The sequence below is a fragment of the Emys orbicularis genome, chromosome 12 (genome assembly GCF_028017835.1).
Source record: "Emys orbicularis isolate rEmyOrb1 chromosome 12, rEmyOrb1.hap1, whole genome shotgun sequence".
Taxonomy (NCBI): Eukaryota; Metazoa; Chordata; order Testudines; family Emydidae; genus Emys; species Emys orbicularis.
In genome coordinates, this window is record NC_088694.1 from 28,099,517 (window position 1) to 28,126,421 (window position 26,905).

At 44.4% G+C, this 26,905-nt stretch overlaps 1 protein-coding gene across 1 annotated transcript; it reads left to right on the forward strand.

Annotated features, from left to right (window-relative positions):
- The first annotated feature begins 227 nt into the window (after nucleotides 1-227).
- On the forward strand, nucleotides 228-8,645 carry LOC135886749 (perilipin-3-like). The gene is made up of 7 exons (XM_065414532.1): nucleotides 228-281; nucleotides 1,798-1,993; nucleotides 3,856-3,935; nucleotides 5,209-5,464; nucleotides 7,587-7,774; nucleotides 8,034-8,162; nucleotides 8,271-8,645. The coding sequence occupies exons 1-7, from the start codon at nucleotides 228-230 to the stop codon at nucleotides 8,643-8,645; spliced, it is 1,278 nt and encodes a 425-aa protein (XP_065270604.1).
- Nucleotides 8,646-26,905: the final 18,260 nt, after the last annotated feature.

A 26,905-nucleotide genomic window follows, 5' to 3' on the forward strand; every position in this document is an offset into this window, starting at 1 on the left:
TTGCAGACTCTAGCACTGCTTGGCTGCCTTCCCTCTGAGTGCCTGGATCATCCGTCTGCTTACACAGTGGGGCTGCCCTGCAGACTCCCTTCTTCACAGCACCCTATTGCCTTCAATGCATGTTGCAGTTCTTGGGTTGTACTCACTCTGTTGGACGCTAACTTGTAGGAGAAGTCCTGACTTAACTGCTGGATTGTTCTTGCCTTTCAGTTGCATCTAACTAGAAGATGTCTGACAAGAGCCAAACAACTGCTCCTGCCCCAGACAGCAAGGAGCAGCAGGTAACTGCTCCACAGCATGTGTAAGATCCTGATCTGTGCTACTACCAACCAACAGAGGCAGCTTAGTCCTTCACCAGTGTCTAGGCATGCAGTCCTTGCCCATGTTGTAGTGAGACAGGGGTCTCTTTCTCTTAGTCCTGAACCAGCGCCTAATGGTCTTGAGTGGGAATGGTCTGTTACCAGTGGTGCTGCTCTCCACTTACTAGGCATAACCTAGGGTGTGCTCACTGTGGTAAGTGGAACTCCCTGGGTCTGATTCTCCACGGAACTGCAGTGGCATTATGCTCATGGCTGAGTGGAGAATAGGCCTGCTTTTTGAGCCAAAACTTGGCAAGTGCTCCTATTAATCTAAATGCCTTCTGATATCTCTGCCAAAGTGACGAGTGCTGTAACTTTTGTTTGTTTTTATGCTATATGCAAGTGGCTTGTGGAGAGCCTATTAAAAAGCTTTTTGGATCAATCTCCGCCATTGCCTGCCCTTGGTAAAATGACCAGCCTCAGTGAGACTTCCTGGCTTGCTAGCCATCGGAGAGCTAGTTCTTACTAATTGTCTCTAAATTGGCCACCCATGCTTGCGTGTGGGGTCCCCCACACACACACTACTTGAACTAGTCTCCTGGCCATCCTCTGCTCTGGGACAGGCTCCTGGAGTATACTGTGGTGTAATCTTGCAATGACATGCCTGACAAATTCAGGCCACTCTAGGTGAACATCTAAACCAGGGATCAGCAACCTTTGACACGTGGCCCACCAGGGTAAGCCCCCTGATGGGCCAGCCTGGCTTGTTTACCTGCTGTGGCCGCAGGTTTGGCTGATTGCAGTTCCCACTGGCCACAGTTCGCTGCTCCAGGCCAATGGGGACTGTGGGAAGCGGTGTGGGCTGAGGGATGTGCTGGCTGTGGCTTCCCACAGCCTCCATTGGCCTGGAGCAGCAAACTGTGGCCAGTAGGAACTGCAATCGGCCAAACCTGCAGCCACAGCAGGTAAACAAACTGGCCCAGCCCACCAGGGGGCTTACCCTGGTGGGCTGTGTGCCAAAGGTTGCCGATTCCCTGATCTAGACAACTCCTACCAGGCTGTCCCTGGCCTGAAGGAAGCATGTCATGCAAGCTTATGTTGGGGTGTACATAAAGCCCAGTTACTAGTTTTCTGAGCTACCCTAGAACTCCCTGCTAAAGAGGGAAGTCCACGGCTGACCTGTCAAACAGCTGAAGGGCAAGTGGTGTGTACATTGATATGCGTTTCTAGCAGTGTGGCTTACAACACACCTCTGTGCCTCAAAACTAGAGGCAGAAATGGGGAAGGGGAGTTTGACTAAGGCAGGAATTTATGTGGTATATGTATAAAAATCTGATGGGGGGTGGGGGGGGAGTTGCCTAACTTCTACTGGAAGAACGTTTTCAAGGCAGGAGATGTGTGGCAACAAAACTGTTACCTAGTGGGGGGGTTATAAGAGAGGCCTGATTCTGGTATGAAGTGTCACTTCATTTACACGACTGTTCTTCTGCCTTGTTAGACCCCAGCAAGTCAAGTGGCTGGTCTGCCCTTGTTCAAGTCTACTTATGACATGGTGGTGTCTGCCCTGACTTCTGCCAAAGGAACCCAGCCATCAATCAAATCTGTGTGTGAGGCAGCAGAGAAAGGAGTGACTTCCATGGCTGGTGAAGCTGTCACTAGTGCACAGCCGGCTCTAACTGATCTGGAGCCTCAGCGTGAGTAAGCCATGGGCTGGCAATGGCCTTCCCTTTTGTAAGGCATAGGGAAAGCAAGTGGGTGCTTCATGTTTGATGGGTAGCTTGTTTGTGTGGGGGAGGGAAGCACCTCATAGCTCCAGTTCTGAAGAGTTCTGGACTTCAGTGCTATGTTGGGGGCGTTACTTTACAAGTGAGCGATAACACAGTAACTGTGTTGTTCAAGCCTTTCAGAAGCTGCTAGCACAAGTCCCTGCTCTGGATGGTCCATATTTGAAATAGACTGTGCCCATGCTAAAGAGGGGATGCTGTGAGAAGCAGTGATGGTGAACATTACTTGCCCATCATCTTAGTTCAAAACTTGCATGCTTCATGTTTGTACCTGGAGGGTGTCTGTACAGAACTTCTTAGAAGCTGACTGTCAGACTCAAAAGAGCAGCAAGCTAAAACCACAGCTGACTGAAGGAGGGTTCTAGGTGTAGCAAGCCTGTAGAGTAAGACCACCCTCTCCCCAAGATCATTCATGCAACTCCAGGTGGCAAAGGAGACTTGCTCTTCTCAGCCCTGGAGGCAAAGAGGCTGTATGGAGCACTGAACACCATAACTAGGTGACTAAATCTGATGTGGACAGGAAGGGGAAGCCACTGTTCAGAGCAGTAGGCAACATAGCTTTTTGCAGCAGTATATTGGGAAGACTGAAGGGGAGGTCAGAATCTGGTTGTGTAGAGAAGGTGGTTGCTGAGGGGGGTGGTGCATGGGGGGGGGGGGGTGCAGTCACATCCACATCTGGGCCTGTCTTTCAAAAGTGCTGGATGCTGGGCAGCTCCCACTGAGAATAATCAGAGCGGCTGGGTGCAGAGCTCTTCCAAAAATCTGGTCCTAGATGCAGATCTTGGGCAAATCTTTCTCTGGGTCTTTGCTGCACTGGTGTAGGCCGCTCTGGCTTCAGGCATCCCCTGTTACAAGGGCTAATTCCTCAGCTGTTCATCTGTCCTTGCAGACAGGGTTCTCAAGATAGCAAATGCTCCTAGTGGCATATAAAGTTACACTGCCAAGATCACTTGACACCTGAGCTGCCTAAGGAGGAGACTGCTCCCCTTTCTCTGGAGATGGCTCCTAAAACACCTCAGCTTATCCAGCTGCTCAAGGCATAAAGAACATTCCCACTCTTGGGTTCCCATATTCACAGCTGCTCCCCATACATCTTCCATTGACTTCAAAGGCAGTTCTTTGCAGACTATCTGAAGCATTGACCCATTAAATATTGGGGGTTTTTACCACTAGCTCTAAAGACAATAGAGCAGCAGCGTTAGGCTGGGTAAGAACAACACCCTGTATGGAGGGGGAAATATTACCTGAAATAACACTGCCCTGGGAGGCTCTTGACCTAACTGCCCATTTATGACTAGTGTCTTGGACTTGCCATGGGTGCTGATGGAACTCCATTTCTGTTCTGTGGGAAACTGTTTTCTTTCATTCCAATATGGAGGCATCATTGCATGGAAAGTCAATTTTTTGCAGGAAATTCTGAGAAATATTGAAATGACCTTATTAGAGACTAAATGAAGCATGCTGATGTTTTGACTATTACAGCAAGTTTTAGATTATAAAATTTGCTGTAAGTGCATCATCCTTATCAAAACATGGTGGTTTTCTTAATTCAACAATCTGTTCTGCAAAACACTGATTTGTGTTTGAACTGGCATTTCCTGAGGGAAAACTTCCATTGGAAACTTTGACCAGCTCTATCCAAACAGCCTAGTCTAATGCCAACTGAGTAAAAGCATGCTTCTCCAATGTATGAAATGACTGATTTTTCTAGCATATGTCTGCACGTACCCTCTGTAAACCTGGAGACTACATGCTCCATATCTTGTTTCTAGCTGCAATTGCAAATGAGGGTGGTTGCAAGGGCCTGGAGAAACTGGAGGAGAAGCTGCCAGTCCAAGAGCCAGCAGATAAGGTAATTACTTCTCCTGGGTGGGTAGGTCTGGTGTCCATGTTCTAGAGAGCTAGTTCAGAGCTGCCCCGAGTCTTCAGGCTAGCTGTACTTCTCGGCAAACAATCACTTTATTCTAGGCAGAAAGAATTTATTAGGCTCTTCTCACAAGAAGGCTTCCTCTTCTCACACTGCCCTTTCAGCTGCTAGTTGGAGCTGGACAAATAATTCATAATTAATTAGCCAACTTTGGTTCTTACTGTCTGAATTTGCCACAGATAGTGTTCCTTGATCATTTTACTTGAAATTACGTGGATGTTATCTTAACTACCTTAAAGTTGGCCAGCAAAGACTCATGCCATCTTCTGATGTTTTGATAGATGAAGACCTGAGGCTTTTCTCAAGACTTTTTACCTTTATATCAAACAGTCTGGTCTTAGTTTAGCTGGGAGATCTGTTAATGTTTGCTTGCAAACATTTAACATTTGATGGGGAAGGGGAGATCAATACTTGAAGGTGGCTGTTCAACTCTGAATATGTTTTTTGCATGAATAGACTTTCTTTAAAAAGAAACAAAACCACTCTCCCTCTCAGCTGCACAACTTCAGGTCTCATGACCCTTGCAGTGATTCACTAACTTTTCAGGCCAGATGAGACTTGAACTTTTTTTATTTAAAGACTCCCCCCACCCCCCCCCCCCCCACCCCCCACCCCCGAAACTCCTCAGTCCTCTTAGGCATCCTAAAGCAGCCCAAAAGGGCACACGCCCATCTTAGTCTCTGCTGGACACTTCTTAGATTTAGCTCATGTGAGGTACTTAATATGTAAGCTGTCATGCTTGTGCATATAGGTCAGATTGCATATTATCATCCCTGATAAGTGTACGACGTAATTGATCCTCAGAGAGCCTGAAGCTATAAAGCTTAATGTGACATTTGCTCTGAGCAAATATTCAATAGCTGCTGTTTCCGTAAATATTCCTGCCACTAAAATCCTCTGGGAACATAGTTGAGGAGCAAAGAGTTAAATCAACTAATGTACTCCTGACTGCTCATGAAAGTTCCTCCCAGTTTGATTTCAAGTCCCATTGAATGAGTCACTTAAGTGCTTGTCAAAAACCCAACCACAATCTCTAGTAATACTTGCTCCCACTCATTCTGGTGCCCAGACTCCATCTCCCAGCCAGCTATAAAACTCTGGAGATGTTGGTACAGTCTCCTCAAGGTCAGGCCCCTGAAATATAGCACTAGCATAGGTGGAAACTGGAGTTTTATACCAACTTGATTTCTTCCCCTAGGATCTCTTGGACACCAAAGAGCTGGTGTCCTCCAAAGAGGTGGATGCTGTGAGCAGCAGAATGACCGAGGTGGTAGATGTAACCAAGGAGACTCTTCAGGGCAGCATAGAGGCTGCGAAATCAATGGTGACCAGTGGCATGAGCACAGTCATGGGCTCCACAGTGGGCCAAATGGCTATGAGTGGAGTGGAAGCTGTGCTGGAGAAATCTGAGGATCTGGTGGATCACTACCTCCCCATCACAGATGAGGAACTAGGTCAGAGAATGCATGCTTGACACTTAACTACAAATAGTACACGTCTGTCTCTTCCCTCCATTAAATAGCTTTCCTACAAGGAGTGGGAACATTTTAAGCATTCATGCAGCAGGCTTGCTGAAGGCCCAGCCATTCTGTTACCTGCACCAGCAGTCAATCAGACTAAATCAGGTTAGGCTTCAAGAAACAGCTAGGTCGTATGAGGCTAGTGAGGGATTTAACCTGGACTCTGGCATAGTCACTCCCACACATATCTTCCACCCTATAGGGGTATGTACCTACCCTAATCTTCAGGGGCAGGGAAAGAGGCCCTGTATGGTGCACCTGTTTCAAGGTACTCTTGGAGAGATGAGGCCAAACTCTCTGAAGTGGGCACAACTTGCAAAGCCAAGGCTAGGTATAAATGACTCCATTCTGGATCTGTCCCTGAGGAAAAGGGCATGGTTTTTGGAGATAGCAGGTGGAACTAGGCCAAAAGGCCATATTCTTGGGGGGGCTCTGAGCCCCCCCAAGTCACTTCAGAAGGAAGGTTAAATAGCTTTGAGGGTGTGCACTGGCTCTAAATCTGTAGCAGGAAGCAATGCTGGAGGGATGGAGACTCTTCTAGGTAGAAGCCCTGGAGTGAAGCAAAAAGTAACTTCAAGGATAATATGGCTTTCTTGACTCAAAAGGTCTTAGTGTCTAAAAGTAAGGGACTGATTCTTCACCATAGTTACCAACAATCGTTCTCACAGAATGGTAGCTTTACTACTGTTTTGTTCCCACTGAGTGAAGCTGAAAGCTACAGAATATTCAAGATGTCCCTGCTATTTCCTCTAGCTGCATGTACAAATAGCTAGTTGTGTCCAGTCACTTAGGAGAACTAAGTAGGGAAACTTGCACACCAGATTCCTGTGAGGGGAAGACTTTTTTTTTTTTTTTAAGCATCTTGAGTTTAAAAACAGACAAATGAGGTGACCAATGGGAGGGTAATTCAGACCTCTGTTCTGGATTCTTATTGCTGCACAAATAACACACTGCAGAATGCAAATGTACACTTGAAAAAAGTCCTTGGGTATGTCTACATTGGACTAAGACCCACAGCATGGCTGTGGTTGCCCTGGGTAAGCTGACTCAGACTGTGGGGCTAAAAATTGCTGTGTAGATGTTTCGGCTCAGGCCAGAGACTGCAAGTGAGGAGGGTCCCAGAATCCAGCCCAAGCCTGAATGTCTACACCACAATCAAACAGCCCCATGAGCCAGAGTCAGCTGAGATGGGCCAGCAGCAGGTAGGCCCCAAAGAGTATGACAGACTGAGCAGACCAGAGAGAGCCTGCACTGGGGAGGGGTGGTTGAACACAACTTCATTGAGTAAAGGGCTGGAGAAGGAGTCGCGCTTGGATTGACATGCCTGTTCTTCCTGGGTTGCTCTTAATCTTTTGCATTCCTCTATATTGAGAATGGAAGGCTGGCTGATTCTGTGCCATTGATATGACCAAACAGAGGAGTTGGAATGCAGTCATCTTCCCTGGTAACTCCCATCTGGGTCTCCATGGGGACTAAACCTGAAGATGATGGCCATTGTCTAGATTTAAACCAATACTGAACTCCCCATTACCAGGGAAATGCCTATCTGTGCTGAAAAGATCTGCATTTCTATCTGCATAGATCCACCTCGTGCCAGGTACCTGGCCTGTTGACTTCAGTGGGACCCCTGCATGAAGGGAGATCCATCATGTCAGTTGAGAACACCTGGCTGAAATAGTGTGACTCCACCTGCCCTATAGCACAGGATTTAGCTATGACTCTTCTTACCTCTGGGTGGGATGTGGTGGACAAGATCTCCAATATATGGTACCATAGGTACACTTGCAACTTAAACACTCATGAAAGATGACCTAGGCAGCAGTAACTCTCTGTATGAAAGGTCTCATGCTAGTCCCAAACAATCTCATGGGGCAGATGCCTCCAGCTAGCTGCTGAAGGGAATAAAATCTTATTGGGGGGTGATATTTCTAAATCTAAACACCTGGTTATTTTGTGGCTCTCTAGCTCAGTAAGGACTCGAATAGAGTAGGTGGCTCATGTTGACCCCATGCCCTTCATCCAATAGGGTGACTGACCTTGTTCTCATTCCTTACAGCAAGCTTAGCTGAATCTGTGGAGGGAGCTGAAGAGTCTGCTGTCCAGCATCAGGGCTACTTTGTGCGGCTGGGCTCCTTGTCAGCTCAGCTCCGCCAACGTGCCTACCAGCATTCCTTGGGCAAAGTGAGACAGGCCAAGCAGGGCATGCAGCAGACCTTCCTACAGTTTCATGAAGTCCTTGACCTGGTAGGAACACTGTTCCCTCATCTCCTTGTTAAGTATCCTGTCCTAACACTATTTTTGTGGAAAACGGTCTTATTGGTTTCTCTGGCCTCAAGAGGCTCAATCCAGGAGAATAGCTGTATTATCCCAGCAGTGCTCCTGTCTAGCAGCCTCTTCATGCTGGTGTTGCCATCTTTATAAGTGGCTCAGTGAGTCATATATGCAAGTTGTTCTCATAGTAGAGATTCATCCTTTGCTCCTTGCTGATTCTGTCCCCTTCTAGATTAACTCTATCAGGCAGAATGTTGATCAGAAGCTTCAGGATGGCCAGCAGAAGCTGCACCAGATGTGGCTTGACTGGAGCAGCAAGCAGCCAGAAGGAAGTAATGATGCAGCCTCTCCAGAGCCAAAGGTATTGGGCTATTGGAGAGCAGTTCTGGACTGGGACATCCCTGCAGAGAAAACCTAGACCTAGTTCACTTCACGTGTCTTCTAAACCTGTTAACTTGCTTCTTTACAGCAGGTGGAGTCTCATACTCTAGCCATGTCTCAGAGCATCACTCAGCAGCTGCAAGACACCTGTCAGACCCTGAAGGCCAGCATCCAGGGCCTCCCTTCTGGCCTACAGGAAAAGGTGCAGCAGGTTCTCAAGAACTTAGAAGAGCTCCACAATTCCTTCTTTGCTGCCAAGTCCTTCCATGACCTACCAAGTGCCACCCAGAGCCAGGAGAAGATAACCAAAGCCCAGGAGTACATAGATGAGCTGCTTGAGTATGTAGAGCACAACACTCCTTTCTCCTGGCTGGTGGGACCCTTCACCCCATCTGGCAGAGCCTATGTAACACCACAGGAGGAGCCTGAGAGAGAGGAGGTGGCTCAGAAGAAGGCAGACTAGGGACCATGTTATAGCTGTACCTAGCACAGTCTTTTTGGAAAGTGCCTAATGTATAAAGGGTAGAGCTTTTGTGGGAGGAGTGGGGACTAACTTCTCTGGCCAGCACTAATATCACACCTTGAACCCAGTTGACTGTTGGCAGGTGAATGCCTTGAGAAAAGCTAATAAAGTAATTAAATTTATTAGCCAATGGCTCTTTTCCCAGGAATACCTTAGACCCAAGAACAGTCTTATAGCAATAGACCTTCAAGCCTGTTAAAAGTAAGTAGGCTTTACCCTGAATAGCTTTCTCCTAGAGACCATGTATGGTGCAGAATCTCTAACAAAAAATAAAAATAAAAAAGCATTGTGTTTAAATGCTGTCAGTCTTTGACTATTGTCTCATTCATTCTCTATTTATTTTTAATATATAAATTTGCTGTATGGTGGTTAGCTTTTAATTTAAACTACATCTTGTGCCTTCTGAGCTGGGCTCTCCCCACTAAATCATCTTGCCTGACTACTCCTACATTCCTGGCCCCAGCAGCTTCAGATAGGGGAAGGGGGAAAACCACCAGCATGTTTGCTTTTTTTTTTTTGGGGGGGGGGGGGAAGGGTCTGTCTGTGTAGTATGCAGGGTAAGAGAGACAATCACCAAACTATGATTCAGGCAATAGTTAGTTCTGTCCCGATGGCAGTTTTAAAAGTCTATACTCAAAAGAGTGCTGGAGGTTTCTTTAAGAACTGTACAGGGTGCTTCTGTTAGGACCTACAGAGCTTCCTTCTACCTTCGTCAGGTCCTGAAATACTAGTCTCTTGCTTACAGAAAAGCCATTTTGAGGTAATCTGTGGAGACTTATGTGCTCATTCTGTCTGAATCCTGTACAATTAGTTTTGACTTGTAACCCACTCTTCCTCTGCAAAGAACTATGAAGCTGAAGCTTTCCCAAGGATGGATAGAGTAGTCTTCTGCATCCTATGTAGTACTAGTTTTAGTGGCAATCTTGCTAGCTGACCTGTACAACTCCTGGCTCTAATGCTAGCAGATCTTTAGAAACTGAAAGAGGCAGAAAACCGGGGGGGGGGTGTTCTCCCAGCATCAGAAGCTTCTTAATGGAGATGAGAACACAACAGACAGAATAAGAATGCTGTTTAGCAATTTTAATTTAGTCTTTTATCCTTTCTCTACAGAACTCCTCTTCTGCAGGTCACACAACCACTGTTCCATAGCAGAGATGAGTCAGACTCCTAGACTTCCTTTTGTCTGACTCTTGCAGCTGGGGCTCCTTAATTTCTTGGGGGAATTCCAATACAGCATAATAGTGCTCACAGGGAAAGGTAAGAATCAGTGTCCAGCCTCTAAGCTTCAGCTGCTGCCCCTAGCTTTCAAAAGCAAGAAGAATCCTTGATGTCCAACTTATAGGCAACTCAGTACCCCTTGCAAAGCCCTCTTCTTTCTCCCCTTCTTCCCCCCCCCCCCCCCAATCCTGTTCACCAGTGCCAGTGTAGTTTGGGTGTTTTTTTTTTTTGTTTTTGTTTGTTTTTTTTTTTTTTTTTCGTTGGTAAAAGTTGAAAGTCAAGCAAAAACTATTTCAATCACATGAGGAAAGTGTCCCTGGAGGAGTAGGGCAGCTTGGGGAGTGTTAGACACACAAGTCTGTGCTGAAAGGCATATCTTAGTGGCTTGAGTATCACAGGCTCCTTCCCCTGCAATCCTCAGTTCAAATTCTTGTCTTCTGTTCTATTTAGGGTCTTACACCAGGCTCACCACGCTTGTACCTGAGCTGAACTCTTAACATGGCTGCGTCTGGCCTGGTTTAATATTGCCTGAGCAAAGGATTTGGACTGACCCTCATATACCTGAGGGTATTTCCAGGGATGCTGGAGACTTACCATGTCACTGCGTGCTGGCATGCCAACACTCTGTGATCTTGACTAGACTAGCAGAGAGTTTGAGCATTGTTCAGACTGCACAGCAGTGTGTGGGTGGGGTGTTTGTGTGTTTCCCCCCCCCCCCCAACCCACCATGACCTAGATTTGTTTGTTTGGTTTTTTTCCCTTCCTTCTGCTCTGGGGCCCAGCTGTGATTAACCTCTGTTCAAACTGATAACCTAGAACTGTCTTTCTAACACCGTTGAATCAGGGTCTGGTCCCAGCCACAGCAGTTTTGGCCAAACTGCCTTCAGGCAAAGTTACCAGCTCTGTTTTTAAGTGACCAGTTCCCTTAATTAAAGGCCTTTGTGAGGCTCTTCATAAGAGGCCCGGAGTGAGTGTTCGTACTATGTTGCTCTTGCATGAGGTAAACACCAAACGTACCAACCCCCAGGTGTGCTGTCAGAACAGGTTTTTGTGTTGGCTCTGGAGCCATGGTGAGTTTTCCTGGCAGGAAGGAAAGTGTGTCAGAATTGATCTGTCTGTGAGCCAGGGAGAGACACAGCAAGCTCCACAAGGGAAGGCCTGCAGCTTCCTTGCTGACAGGGAGATGGCATGATTCAAGCGCTGTAGCAGCGTTCTGCATATCCCTGCCTCCAGTTCAGAGAGGAGGTAGGAACAGGATGTCAGTATAGGTTTATTAGCAAGTTGGCAGCTACAGTCTCAAAGTTCTAGACAAACAACTGCACTCTTATTTTCTCAGCTAAAATTCTCCAGTTGATTTTCTGTACATGGTTTTCACTTTATGCAACTCTGTGACAATCTGCTGAGAGTGTCTCTCACTTGTGGAAGCAGACATCTGGCTACAGCGAGCAAGTGCTCAGATCACTGATGTCGAGGACAAAGGTTATGTCTGAGTCCTTAATTCAGTTTTAGGGAAGGCTGCCTTTCCAGCAATATAAAGCATCATCCTAAAGCCCTGCTCCAGCTCCCAGCCTAAATAATCTAGGCAAGGCTGCAACCAACCATTTACTTAACATGGGAATCCCTGAGGACAATACAAGTGGAAGGAGGTGGTAAATCCCTCCACAGGTGTAATATGCAGCAGGTTGTAAAATCCTCACTCCCTGGCGTGAGGACACAGTTCAGGGAGTAGGGGGTCCCCAAAACAAATTCCCTGACTGACTAAATAAAAGATGGTGCATTCACAAACTCCATGAATGATCCTCAGGTTCGAAGATGATGCTGGACTCCTCAGTCACTGGAGAGGCGCTGCTGTCTGCTGGCAGGGATCCTCTTCGAGCAGGAATCAGGCTGCTTCGGTCCCAGGATTTCCTCTCACCACAAAAGGGGTGCAGGGCTCAAGGTGTAGGTTATAAAACTACACTAACAGCCGAACGGTAGCTTCCTAGCCCAGCCTCCACTCACACACTCAGCAGGCAGCTTCCCTGGACTAGCAGGCAGAGCAGAGCTGACCATGTGGTGACTGGTCTCACCTAGGGAGCTGGAGGGCAAACTCAGCCTGGCTGGGGAAACTTCCCAGCAAATGCTACAAATTGGGAATCATTAGTGGGGAAGGAAAAACCCAGCAGAGGGATCTGTGATCAGGTTCCCTAGAGGCCTGTTCTTAGGGGGAACCCTGCATGCAGGCCTAGGACTCACCAGCTCCCCACACAGCCAGTTCTGCCCTTGTCCTGGCCGGCTCCAGACTGACTCCAAAATGGCTTAATCCATACCTACACCTTATTTAGCATATGCCCATCTATAGTAACATAGCTGAGTACAATGCCAACAGTTTGTTTCCCATAGGCCTCTCTCAGTCCATCTAAACTGGATTGGAACTTGTACTGACACAGGGTTCTGGTTTAATTGCTGGAAGAAGCTGAAGGAGAGACAAAGCTGTGAAGGAGAATGATTGCAGAGGGAATAGGCTAAACCCTTCTGTTACCTCTCATTGTATAAACAATCTGCTTCTTCAGGGTGGCTTGGGTGCAAAGTCCCTGTTTAAGGGCTTGTGTGTACTGTAGCACTGGGAAATGCCACTCGAGGGCCTACATGATCCCACTTGACTTTGCACGAGTCTGGGGTTACAGCACTTCAGCAACATAAACTAGCAGGGAAGAAGGTCTCTCTACTCTCTCACTTATCAGCTCAGACCACATCACTCATTTCAGTTGTGTCTACATGCAATCAGCCTCGCAGGGAATTTAGGCCACTATTTGGAGAAAAAAAATCTAAACACAGAAAGAAGGAAAAACCAATGACAGGGTCACCTGTCAACCACAGGTGACAGAGACCTTAAACCAGTCAAAAATTTCCTTTTGCTTCCCTTACACCTGAAGATGTTGGAGCATGAAATATGTGCAAAGCATCAGGGAATCGGCTGCAGTAAGGTTCTGAAATCAGATCTTCTGTCAGTCTCCTTAGCACGTTGTTGGGTAGTTTATAAGTGTCCTGCCTGGATACAGAATAAATAATAATAATAATGATAGTGTCAGATACAAAATAATCTCACCGTTTTTTTTTTTTCTCTGCAAGGCTTTCCAGTTTCTATAAATCACATGCTCTTCTGTGCAACCAAGGGAAACCAAAACCCTCAGCACAGATAGCTCAGCAGAAAGAGATGAGAGAGTCATTTTTTTCCTGAATTTGTTCTGCCTAATACCTTGTTTGCCTTAGCAAGTCATGCATTGGCTGAGTTGTGATGCCTTTTCAACAGCAGGGCTAATTGCTTTATAGAATGCACAGGAGGCATGTACTGGAATTAAGCATGGAGAATCATAAAGGAAGCAAAGCTGCATTTTCTATTTTTCCTCAACACAGCAAGGAAAAAGGAGAGCCCATTTCTTTGGGACACCTCCTCTCCCACCCAAAATAGGTTTAGATTCCAGTAGGTTTGATGGTGGGAAAATAGGCCTGAAGAAAGCAAAGGAAATGTTTCCTTTTCTTTGAGAGGAGATGATTGCACCTAAATATTTTCATTTTAAATCACATGAAAATGTCAGCACATGCCAGGCTGAGGCTAATGCAGCCTCTCTGGGGGTGGCACTATTTTATTCCAGGCCCCTAGACTACCCCAATCTTCCCCAGTAACACCTTACCCGTTCTGAAAGGTTACAGCGATAAGGTTTTCTGTTTCAGTGGTGTTAGCTGTGAAAAGTTAGAGCCACAAGGGGACACATAGCAAAGAGCCATAAGCCTGTGCAGGCAGGAAATGAAGTCAGTTGTGTTCATTTCCACCCTGGTGCCCTTGGTCTCTGTGAACTGTACAAGGTGTCAGAATAGGATTGAATAAAGACCCAAAAGATCACAGCAGACCCCGGCAAGAGAGAAAGAGGGAGAAAGGAAAACAGAGAAGCAATCCTCCAGCCCAGTGAGGCCAGCAGAAAAGTTGCACAGAGCTAAACAATCTGTTTGGTGGCCTGGGCTAAGCAAACAACTACAACAGAGAGTCAAGAAGTGTGATATTTGTGCTCATGTATAAGAACCAGCCCATTGGAACCCATGTCATTTTGCTGAGTTGCCCCAGGAATCTCCCATACACTTTGATCCCTACCCTGAGATGGAACCTATGAACAATCCCCTGGCAGCCCATGTAGAACTGCCAGCAAGTTCTCCATGTCCTCTCCCTGCCAGGAGGCCCCAGCTAGAGAAAGACAGCCTCCTGCATCCTTGGGGGGTTACCTGAGATCTTGAGAATCCAAGAAAGTCAGAGGACTAATAGCTGAATGTAGTGAAAGGGCAGAATACGTCCCTGAGACAAGGCTGAAGGTTCGGGCAGTCTACCCCATCCTTCCTATGGGGTGTTTATTTTTGTTTGTGTGGACATTGTATTTAGTTACATGTTGTTGTTCCATGAAAAGTTTGGATACAGATTAGCACCCTTCCTCTTCAGAAAGGGGTGTGTGGTGGTAGTTGTGAAAAGACAGAGCGACTAGGGGTCACACACACTCTTTAACTCCACAGGTTCTCTCCCTCCTACTCTTGGCCATGTTTGCTCTTGTGTGAGGGCAGTGACTTCGTCATTCTGATATGCAGCTGGTCAGGTGCCTGGTCACGCCAGTCTCTTGGGGAAATGAGCTCCACAGCCAGGGGCTGAGGAAGTTGTCATTGGCCCTCACTAGTCTCCCCCTTGAGGCTGACAGTGTCATTACTTTGAGGCATGTGTGACACTGCACCCCATATCCTTCACGGTGATATTATTATTATATGATTATGGCATGCTTGGAAAAGTTATGATTTGCTGAGTATGATTATCCTATTTGTAGGCATGTATCATTTTTGTATCTAAAGTTAGGAATATTGACTATGTATCTGTATTTCAATCATGCTTACGCTGGGTGACACCCACAACTAGCCTTTCTGGTACAACAATGAAGAAACCAGACAGTGCTGATGGCCCATCAGCAGAGACAATGGACTCCGGAAGAACTTCACCTTCCTGTGAACAATCCAGACAGCCTGTAAGGAATAGCTGCTATGACTCAGCAAGGTATGCAAGGGCATGTGACCAGGCCACATGATCCTGGACTCCATCTTGGGATGTCAATGTTTTTCCACAAATTCAGTTTGGGACAAAAGGGTTCCCGCCATATGCTAAAGCTATATAAGGCAGGGAGTGACATCATCTGTGGTTCTTCATTCCCCACACAAGAAGACTCCTGGAAACACCCAAGGAACAAAGACTGAACTGGGGGAAGTGCTGGACCCAGGCTAAAGGGATTTCTAGCCCATGTATGAAAACCTGGGGATTCCAAGCTGCAAAGCAAGTGTAGCGTGTGCCTTAAGAATCTGTAGCCAGCTTGTATCATCAGCCAGGGTGAGAATTTGCTAATTCATATCCTATCTTTCTAGTATCATAGAATCATAGAAGATAAGGGTTGGAAGAGACCTCAGGAGGTCATCTAGTCCAACCCCCTGCTCAAAGCAGGACCAACCCCAATCATCCCAGCCAGGGCTTTGTCAAGCCAGGCCTTAAAAACCTCTAAGGATGGAGATTCAACCACCTCCCTAGGTAACCCATTTCAGTGCTCTACCACCCTCCTAGTGAAATAGTTTTTCCTAATATCCAACCTAGACCTCCCCCACTGCAACTTGAGACCATTGCTCCTTGTTCTGTCATCTGCCACCACTGAGAAAAGCCTAGCTTCATTCTCTTTGGAACCCCCCTTCAGGTAGTTGAAGGCTGCTATCAAATCCCCCCTCACTCTTCTTTTATGATGACTAAATAAGCCCAGTTCCCTCAGCCTCTCTTCATAAGTCATGTGCCCCAGCCCCATAATCATTTTTGTTGCCCTCCGCTGGACTCTCTCCAATTTGTCCACATCCTTTCTGTAGTGGGAGGGGAAGGCAAAACTGAATGCAATACTCTAGATGTGGCCTCACCACTGCCGAATAGAGGGGAATAATCACTTCCCTCCATCTGCTGTCAATGCTCCTATTAATGCAGCCCAATATGCCGTTAGCCTTCTTGGTAACAAGGGCGCACTGTTGACTTATATCCAGCTTCTCGTCCACTGTAATCCTCAGGTACTTTTCTGCAGAACTACCACTTAGCCAGTCGGTCCCCAGCCTGTAGCAGTGCATGGGATTCTTCTGTCCTAAGTGCAGGACTGTGCACTTGTAATTGTTGAACCACATCAGATTTCTTTTGGCCCAATCCTACAATTTGTCTAGATCACTCTGGACCCTATCCCTACCCTCCAGCGTATCTACCTCTCCCCCCAGCTTTGTGTCATCCGCAAACTTGCTGAGGGTGCAATCCATCCCATCATCCAGATCATTAATGAAGATGTTGAACAAAACTGGCCCCAGTACCGACCCCTGGGGCACTCTGCTTGATACCGGCTGCCAACTAGACATCGAGCCGTTGATCACTATCCATTGAGCCAGACGATCTAGCCAGCTTTCTATCCAACTTATAGTCCATTCATCCAACCCATGCTTCTTTAACTTGTTGGCAAGAATACTGTGGGAGACCGTATCAAAAGCTTTGCTAAAGTCAAGATATATCACATCCACCGCTTTCCCCATATCCACAGAGCCAGTTATCTCATCATAGAAGGCAATCAGGTGGGTCAGGCATGATTTGCCCTTGGTGAATCCATGTTGATTATTCCTGATCACCTTCCTCTCCTCCAAGTACTTCAAATGGATTCCTTGAAGACCTGCTTCATGATTTTTCCGGGGACAGAGGTGAGGCTGACCGGTCTGTAGTTCCCCGAATTTTCCTTCTTCCCTTTTTTAAAGATGGGCACTATATTTTCCTTTTTCCAATCCTTCGGGACCTCCCCCGATCACCATGAGCTTTCAAAGATAATGGCCAATGGCTCTGTAATCACGTCAGCCAACTCCCTCAGCACCTTCAGATGCATTGCATCTGGCCCCATGGACTTGTGCATATCCAGCTTTTCTAAATAGTCCTTAACCTGTTCCTTCACCACTGAGGCTGCTCACCTGCTCCCCATACTGTGCTGCCCAGTGCAGCAGTCTGGGAGCTGACCTTGTCTGTGAAGCCTGAGGCAAAAAAACCATTGAGTACTTCAGCTTTTTCCACATCATCTGTCACTATGTTGCCTCTCCCATTCAGTAAGGGTCCCACACTTGCCCTGACCTTCTTCTTGTTGCTAACATACCTGTAGAAACCCTTCTTATTACCCTTCACATCCCTTGCTAGCTGTGAGTCCAATTGTGCTTTGGCCTTCCTGATTATATCCCTGCATGCTCAAGCAATATTTTTGTACTCCTACCTAATCATCTGTCCAAGTTTCTATTTCTTCTAAGCTTCCTTTTTGTGTTGAAGATCACCGAAGATTTCTCTGTTAAGCCAAGCTGGTCGCCTGCCCTATTTGCTATTCTTTCTGCACATTGGGATGGTTTGTTCCTGCGCCGACAATAAGGCTTCTTTAAAATACAGCCAGCTCTCCTGGACTCCTGTCTCCCTCCTATTAACCCCCCGGGGGATCCTGCCCATCAGTTCCCTGAGGGAGTCAAAGTCTCCTTTTCTGAAGTCCAGTATCCATATTCTGCTGCTCTCCAGTCATGTGAGTTACTCCACCAAGTCTCTGTTATTCCAATCATATCATAGTTCCTTGATTGTGCCAGGACTTCCAATTCTTCCTGCTTGTTTCCCAGGCTTCTTGCATTTGTGTACAGGCACCTAAGATAACTAGCCGATTGCCCTACTTTCTCAGTATGAATCAGGAGGCCTCCCCTGTTGCACCCTCCTCCTTGTGTTTCCTCCTGGTATCTCACTTTGCCGCTTACCTCAGGGCTTAGGTTTTAGCCTTAGTTTGCGTTTTTGTTTATTTGCTAGGTAATCTGCTTTGTTCTGTTTCCTATCACTTATAATCACTTAAAATCTATCTTTTGTAGTTAATAAACTTGTTTTTGCTTTATCTAAACCAATGAGTTTGAGTGAAATCATAGCTCAAGGGGCAAAGGCTGTTGCATATTCTTCTCCACATTGAGGGGGGGTGGCGAACTGTATGAGCTTACACTGTACAAATCCCTGTGCAGTGCAAGACGGTATAATTTTGGGTTTATGCTCCAGAGGGGGTGTCTGGGGAGCTGAGATTTACTGTGGCTTTAGCCTTTCTACTGTTGGTTCATGGTCAGAGAGCCTGCATGTAACTGCAGCTGGGTGTGTCCCTACCTGTGTGAATGCTGGTGGAAGCGTAGGAACGGGAGCAGTTCTGCAGCTTGTCACAGCAGCACAGGGAGAGAGGGAGCCCAGGCTGGTGGGTCAGAGGGCTCAGTGGTATCCCATTTCCAGGGGAACCCGTCACAGCATGGCATGGCATAGTCATGGAGAGGGAAGCCGTCCCTTGGGTAGCCTGGGGCCAATCCAAGGAAAGCTTTAAAGGTTAAGACTGGACTCTTGAATTGGACATTTTATTGCATGGGGAGTCAATGCAGCCAAGGGCACTGGATGACGGTCACTGGGTCACCTGTGCTGTCAGTAGGCAGGTTGCTGCATTCTGAATCCACTGGAGCATTTCACAGTCAGCAGGCCCAATTCTCTTCGAAGTGTGTACACCAGTGCAAAGTGAGTACCAGGTCTGTAAAATGCTCCCATTCTGAACCGCAGTGGTTCACACCTGCTTTGCACACATAGAAGTGCGGAAGGCAGGGGAGACCCAGGCCCTGTTCTTTTATTCCTAGGTACAGTGCATTGCAGCAGATCACAATGGCTATGCCTTTGTCTGATAGAAAATCTACAGTCTCCTGTTCAGACAAGAGGGCTGGCCTTTCCACTGGGGACAGTGCTTGTGTCTGGGAGAAGTGGAGAGTCCAGCATGACCTGATCGCTTCCTCTGACCATCTGTAGCTGGATCCTGTGGAGTGATCCTGACTTGGGTAGAGCACTGGGTCCTAATCCAGCAAGCCATTTAAGTGCATCTTTAAAAAAGCTATGTTCAGGCCTTGATATGGTCGTCAAAGCATTTCCCCCAACCCCTTTCCCACACCACTTCTGTCTTTCCTGGATTGAGTTTGCACCAAACGCTCTTCAGCCATCTACTAGGCAGTGCTCCTAAGGGCTTGCCTACACTGGCAATTTACAGTGCTGCAACTTTCTCGCTCAGGGGTGTGAAAAAACACCCCCCTGAGCGCAGCAAGTTTCAGCGCTATAAAGTGCCAGTGTAGACAGTGCACCAGCGCTGGGAGCTGTGCTCCTCGTGGAGGTGGGTTTTTTAGAGCGCTGGGAGAGTTTAGTGCTTTAGCATTGCCAGTGTAGACTAGCCCTAAGTGACTTAAATGAAGCCAGATTGCATTGTATGACAGAAGGGTTTGCACCAGTTAAACTAAATCAATTTAAATTCACACCTTTAGTTAAACCAGTGCAAATCTCTGAGTAGAAAAGAGCTTAGCCTTGTAGAATTATAACTGTGTAGCTCTTGGAGATGACAGAGACTGCATTAGTGGGGAAGGAGGTATGTAGCGGTGTGTCACTTGCATAGCAATGGAGCTCACTATGCAGCTAGAATGATAGGTTTACTTGTTTGATTTTTACCATGGAGTATTACGTGAGGGAAGTGACATGTATATTTTGCAGTTGTTTTTCAAAAGTTTTTTCTAACAAGATGATTGTAACTGAGATGATTATTATTCCCCCCAAAAGTAAAAACTACAGAAAGAGTCAGTAAAAACATGTGTATAAATTATTTCTGAAAATTCCTCCCTGACTTCAATGTGGCTGCTGGAAAAAAAATCCCAGGAGTGATGGTAAGAAAATATTTTCTTGAAATATGGAGATAAGAGTCGTCAGTGCTCAATGCTGCTATAAAGCAGAATAACTTATTAAATATAAATCACTTCCGTTATTAGATAAATCGTTGGCTGTCGATTGAATTCAGCTGCTCTTTTCTCTGATTAGCAGAAACTCACATTCCTAATTCTTACAGAAGTAGAATCTAGGCCAGCGATTCCCAAATACCAGTGTGTAGGCTACAGGTGATCTGCCCATCACCTGCAGGAGACTTACATGAGTCTCACTCCTCCATCTTGTTTTCAGCTGGTACATCTCATTAAATAAATACAGCTAAAACCACGCTAGAGACTTGCATGGTGGCAGTTTCCCATCAACGCTACTGCTGCAGTTGCCGCAGGAATGTTATAGGTTCTTGGGTGGGAAGGAGGTAAGCCACGTAGTTGTCCATAGGATGAAAGGATGAAAGCTGCTCACAAGATGAACGGTCTGTTAAGATGTGATCCACACCATGAAAAAAATCAGACAACCCCTGAACTAGGATAAATAGAAACCTGATATTTAGAGTTATATCTAAAATATATATATATATATATACTGAGTGTGACATTGGCAGGCCAGGTGCCAGCTCAAGCCAAGGCCCCAGGCCTCATAAACACAAAGGCATATCTGGAAACCAGCCAGGCTCACCTGTCTGTTAGCATTATCAAAATAGATAGTAGATGTTAAATTGATAAGAACGGGTTTAGTGTTAAGACTTTATAAAATGCTTGTAGGGTGCTGCATGCATTGATTTCACTTATCACCTCTATAGCCCATGGTATAAAGTTATATTGAGTGTTTGCACTGTAAACCTCTACACTTGTGTAACTCACCAAACAGGAAAAGAAGTTATTAATTAAGGTAAAGTGCTCGCCCTGCATACAAGATGGCCCATTGAAGACAAATGAGGCATTGTGTGGCATCAAAGGACAGAGACCCAGTTGACTGCATTCCTAACTCCCTCCGGATCCCATCAATTTTGGACTCTGGAATGGAGGGGATAAAAATCCCTGTCAAGGAGAAACTGAATCTCTTTTATGCTGCCTGGATTCTGAGGGGCAAAGATTCCTAAACATAAGCAAAGAGATCCCCATGCTGCTTGGCCTGGGTTAGCCCTGAAAGACACTTTGAACTGACAGATTACTACAACTCTGTCACCTTCTGAATCACAGACTGAAGCTCCTTCATGTATATATGCTTACTTGCTTCAACCTGGAAATAACTCTAATTTCATTTTCTTAGTTAATAAACCTTTAGTTTGTTTATTACAGGAATGGCTACCAGGGTTGTCTTTGGTGTGAGATCTAAGGTACAAATTGATCTGGGCCGGGTAAGTGACTGGTTTCTTGGGACTAGAAGCAACCTGACTATTTTGTGATTTTCATTGTAAGTGACCTTTTATCACATAGTCCAGTTTGCTTGGGTGGCAAGATAGTCCCCTTAGACTCTCCAGTCTATCTGTGATTCCATTATAAGACTATTGTAGTACTTTGGGAGTTTACATTTGTTACTGGGTTGGTGAAATCTAATTATAGAACATTTAACCAGTTTGGGGTGTCTGCCCTGAGGTTGGCACCCTCAGTCGTGAGCCACTCCAAACAGCATGACACTGAGAACAAATTTTTCAGAAGAAAGTAGGTATATTGCAATATGCGGTTACATATGTTCCTTTTTAGGTTTCATTTGTCCAACGTATTCACTATTTTTTCATATACTATATTGAATGTAATTTTCTGCAAAATTGGTGCAATCCTATATGTTCAAGCTTAATGTCTGAGTTGTCCAAAGTGTTTAGCATTACAGTGTAACTTTGCCTCATACAGACCTGCAAGGAGCTCTACAAAATGTGTTTGCAGCAAATGTTTCTGCTTTATATTTCAGGTATCCAAAGGGTTCAGTATTAAAGAAAAATTGTACATTACAGAGGCCTACAGAGCTCTCAGCAAGTATGGTTTGAAACAATTGCATGTTTTCTCCTTTGATCTGATTTACCTAAAATGTTCAGTGTTCAAGAGAAACTTTGTCTGGTATAGACCTACAAGGCAATCTGTAATTACTGTGGCCCCATCCTGCATCCTGTATACAGCCTTATTGGAAGTCAATGAGATTTCAGCCCACATAGGGACTGCAGTGTTTGGCACTGCATTCGTAATGTGGTATTTTCAATGTATGAGTTGGATTTTCTAAGAGAATTAGATAAGCATCTATACATTGTTTGTTAAGAGATCAATGCCTCATGGCTACGTTAGTGCTACTGACATTCCTACTTTATTCATTTGGTGTAATGTCCTGCTTGTATTGTGTTTTCTCTGTAGAAAATATGTTTAGCGATGAAGGGCTTATTGTCTATTATAACTTGTGTGTAGTGAAATTAGTGACTATTTACTTTTTTGGAGATATCTGCTAAATCTGTATTTAAGGAGAAAGAAGTAATTTTTGGAACTGAGGTAGAAATAGATTTTGAATAGATCACTAGTTAGGACAGAAGCCATCAAATGTATGAGAAAGGATACAATTCTGTATTGCTGGTACTTCTAGAATGTATTCATCCATAAGTGATTGTTTTCAGTACTAATCATTGTGCTGTTGCTTTGTCCATACTAATGTGACTTTGTAATTGATATTAATCATAGAATTTATCAGTACATTTTCCACTTGAAAGGTGTTCCATTAAGATACATCTTATTCAACATTCATGCTGAAAATTGGTCACGTAGCATGTGTATTTAGAGGTGGTCGAAAAATCTGGGCAAAACTTTGTTCTATAGAAAATTCCTTTTCAGCCAAAATTAAAAGGTACATGAAAGGTTTCATTTTGGTGAGAAAATTTCTTTTTTGACCACAAGTGTATAATGAAAAATTTTGAAATATATCATTTTCCCCTCCACTGAAATAAACACAACTTTCTTGAGGGGTTTTTTTTGTCTCCCACCTTTTTCCAATGGAAAAATGTCTGAGTTTTTTCCCTATGAAACAGTTAAAAATATGTCAAAACTTTCATTTTAAAAATTTTTGTTGAAACTCCCCCAAAAAAATTCCCAGAAAATGTTTTCAACCAAACAAAACAATTAATTTCTTTTAATTTTTTTTTTTTTTTTTTTTGCAAACTAGTCTTACATCTATTTACAGTGAATGCAAGCAGTAATGGTATTTCCTGTGTGCTTTTCTAACATTTCACTCTAAGACATATTGAAGAAGTATTTGGACTGTTGTGACTTAACTGTGTAAATTCCAGTAATGTTTGGCTATTGCAGTGTTCTAAGCACTGACTTAGCGCAGTGTTGCCAACTCTCACAATTTTATTGGAAATCTCTCAACATTTGGTATTTTTCTTAACGTCCCAGCTCCTGGAGTCACGTGATTAGATGAGAATCTCAGCTTTTATTGAAAAATACATGTATTTATGTTTCCAGCCCTTAAGGTTGAAAAGAAAACCTGGAAAAGGTAACTCGAGTGTGACTTAAAAGTTTGAAAACCAGAAATCAAATAAAAGAACTCTAAATTTATTCATTTTTTTAAAAATTGCACCATTGTTAAACCAATCATCTCATGAGTCTTGGGGACATGATTTTTGAATAGTTGGGTTTGGCAGTATGTGAAACAACTGATTTAAGAATGGTGATCTAGTTTGGGGACCTCTTTGTCTTCCATTTTGTTTGATTTGCTCTCTGTGTGCAGTGTCTAATCTTTTGTTTTTATCTTGACTCTGTAATTGGCAAGAACAGTAATAAATATTGTGTATATGTTTATATGTAAGCCTTTGTGTGTTGTATTCTTGTAACAGTGATGCTGATTTTGCTTAGTCTGCTCTAAAATGCCATCCTTTCATAGGTTTTATTCCACAAAGTGCTACATATGGGCATGACTTGTGTCTCAAAATATTTCAGAATATATATATATATATATATTTGGCAAAAAGTGCAGATTTGGTGACACTGAAACATTTTCAGATTCGTGTTGGTTTCCTTAACTGTTCACATTTAAAAAAAAAGTCACCAAAAAGTTAAAATGTTTCATTTTGACATGTTCCGAACATTTTGATTTTTTTTATTCAAAACAACCTTTTATTTCAAAAATTCCTTCACATTTATTTATTACAAACATTTTTAAAAAACACTTAAAACTGAAATGAAACATTTCATTCAACCTCCCCCAAATTTTTTTATTTTACTTTTCAATTTGCCAAAACTTTTCCAAAAATTATTTATGGTTTGACCTGAAACAATTTTCTTTTCTATTTTGCAGAATTGCCAGTGAGCCAAAATAATTGTTATTCGTCCAGCTCTAGAGACGTTTACCAGGTGAGTTGTGTTCTTACCCTTCTATTCCCTCTCAGTGCACCTCTCGGATGACAGGCCCGGCATCCTGTACCTCCCTCTAGGTGGACCCCCATGGTCCAACCACTCTGGGACTAGATCTCTGGACCGACCGCACACACTCAAAGTGATAACTTGTAATTCCTACACCGTCCTCAATACACCACCTGAACCAGCCCCAATATTTGTGAATCTGTGGAGAATTCTTAGGTTCATTATAGGGGGCAGTGGCGCCACTATAGTCAAGGTTCAGGCTAGTTTACAGTTTGTGTTCATTTTTCTAGGTGCTGTAAAATAAACCCAGACAAGACCACTCTGGTCATTTAGTTTGACCTCTTCCTTTACAGGCCATAGGATTTTACTCACTGAATTCCAAAAATGTTTTATCACAAGTAAGTACATGGCAGTCTGTAACAGGGTAGCTCACCTATAAAGGGCTGGAGAGTCTGGGGCTAGCCAACCCTGATTACAAAACAGGCACACCTGAGTCAGATTAGCAGTTTCAGGAAGTTGAAGGGAAGAGCTGAGAACTGCAGACAGAGTGAGAGAAGTTCCTTCAGGGAAGACCCTAGTACCTGAGGAGTTTGGCGCTAGAGAAGAAACCAGAGCTGAGTATAAACCTTGGGTTGTGGTGATGGACTTCATCTGACCCTGCAGAGAGAGTTCTCGTGGAGCCCAGAGACTGCTGGGAGTGAGTAGGCTCCAGCAGAGAAACTTGAGGAGTGAGACAATAGGCAGGAAAGACCTGTGAGCATGAGTGGACTTGAACATTTTTGTTAATTGAATGAAGCAGATCCTGGGAAGGGAAGGGAATGGACAAAAGTGTTTTGGAGTTTATTGAGGAACCAATTGAGGTAGGCTGCCTGCAGGAAGCTGCCTGCAGTGTGACCCCAAAGCCATGAGGGGGTGCATGGCCGCGGTCTCCCCTGCTACACAGTCTGTGGATTATTCCACTGTTGCTATTCATTATTCTGTATTTGAATGTGAAAACTGGCCACTTGAGTTACTAATACATCAAATCTATGTTTTTGCAAATGTGCATATCCAACAATAAATAAGTGGCTTTGTTCAAATCATGCAGGTCAGTTTAAAAGCTTCATAAATGTACAAATACTGGTGGATGACCCTACTAGAGTACAATCAGACTGAGACCCTGCAGTATTCATAAATGTCTTTCCAATATGTTGTATGCAGTGTTGTTGTAGCCGTGTTGGCCCCAGGATATTAGAGAGACAAGGTGGGTGAGGTAATATCTTTTATTAGACCAGCTTCTGTTGGTGAGAGAGAAAAACTTTTGAGCTTACACAGAGCTCTTCCTCAGGTCTGGGAAACTTACGCAGCGTGTCGCAGCTAAATACCAGATGGAACAATTGCTTAGCATAAATAGTTAACACATATATCATATTACTTATGCTGAGCAATCTATTCCATCTGGTATTTAGCTGCGACACTCTGAGTAAATTTCCCAGACCTGAGGAAGAGCTCTGTGTAATCTCGAAAGCTTGTCTCTCTCACCAACAGAAGTTGGTCCAATAAAAGATATTATCTCCCACCACCTTTCCAATATGTGACCAACTGTAATAATTTTTTGGAATGAAGAGGTATTCATTTTTCATGTGATTTTTTTTTAAAGGAAAAAGCTGTGGAAATGTGTTGTTTCCTCAAACTCAAGGTGCAACTACTCTTATAACAATGTTGTGGAAAATTGACCACACGGTTGATTTTTGGATCAGACAGCCTGAGGCTCCTTTATTGATCAATCAAACATGCATGCATGGGGGAGTCAGCTAAGGCAGCCGAACACCCACCTGACAGATAAAATGCAAGAGATTATATAGGATAAAACCACAAAAATTACATATACTTCCTTAAAGTTTTACATCCATATAAGGAATAAAGCAAAGCAAGCTTTTCCTGTTTTTTCAATAATTTTGCCCTTTGCGGTCCCTTGCTCTGCCCCCAGACAGCTATTCATCACAAACTGTTACAAAGATTAATTCTACTTTTCTAATTTCTACACTTAGTTCTGCTTTTATGATTTCTGTCTACCTTTCTCCTTTTTACCTCCCCCCTTCCCTCCAGGTCACACATACAGTTCACCTGATCCTACATACAGTTCATTTGACCAAAGTTTAGGCCTTAGTCCATTTTTCGTCCACAACAAGTAGTACTGGTGAGCATTGAATACTACCACCAAGCGCTACTCCTGAGTGAGGAGAAGTGCCTTTACAGCTTACAATATTCAGTCTAGCTAATGAGGCCCTTAGTAGTGATTTGTGATTCCATATTGAATGGTCATTGACAGTTAGGAATAGTTTTGCTTCTGATTACTATTCCTTTTGTCATACTTTTGCAGAAGTCTCTGAAGAGCATGGAAACATCCTGGTTCTTGGTTACATAACTGATGATGACATGGCTATGATTTTCTTTGACTTGGTGTTTATTAGATGTCCCTTGTTTGCATTATTTTCTGGAGCTACGTCCTAGTTTGCTCTGTTTAAAAAATGACACACGGTTTAGGGTTTGGCCTCTTCCCCAAAGTGAATTGTTTGCATCTAAGGTCTTCCTAGTAAGTTTTAATAATTATTTAAACCTGTTTCTATTCAAGCTGCTAGTCTTTTTAGGGAGTCATTGAGTTTGATGTTAAATCTTAATTATATTTGTCTAAATACCCTTTTCAGTGGTAGAACTTTTTTATACTAAATACCTTGCCATTAATGTATTTAATATGTATCCTCTTCCTTTTCATATGTTTGAAAGTAGTTATGAGGATAAAATGTTTTAGTCTGTCAACGTGTTCCTTTTCGTAAGACTGCATAACTGCTTCCTTCTTTCTTTGTCTA

Coding starts and splice junctions, on each gene's coding strand:
- LOC135886749 (XM_065414532.1), top strand. CDS start 228: ATGTCTGACAAGAGCCAAACAACTGCTCCTGCCCCAGACAGCAAGGAG. Junction 3,936..5,208: donor TCCAAGAGCCAGCAGATAAG/GTAATTACTTCT, acceptor TTCTTCCCCTAG/GATCTCTTGGACACCAAAGA. Junction 5,465..7,586: donor CATCACAGATGAGGAACTAG/GTCAGAGAATGC, acceptor CATTCCTTACAG/CAAGCTTAGCTGAATCTGTG.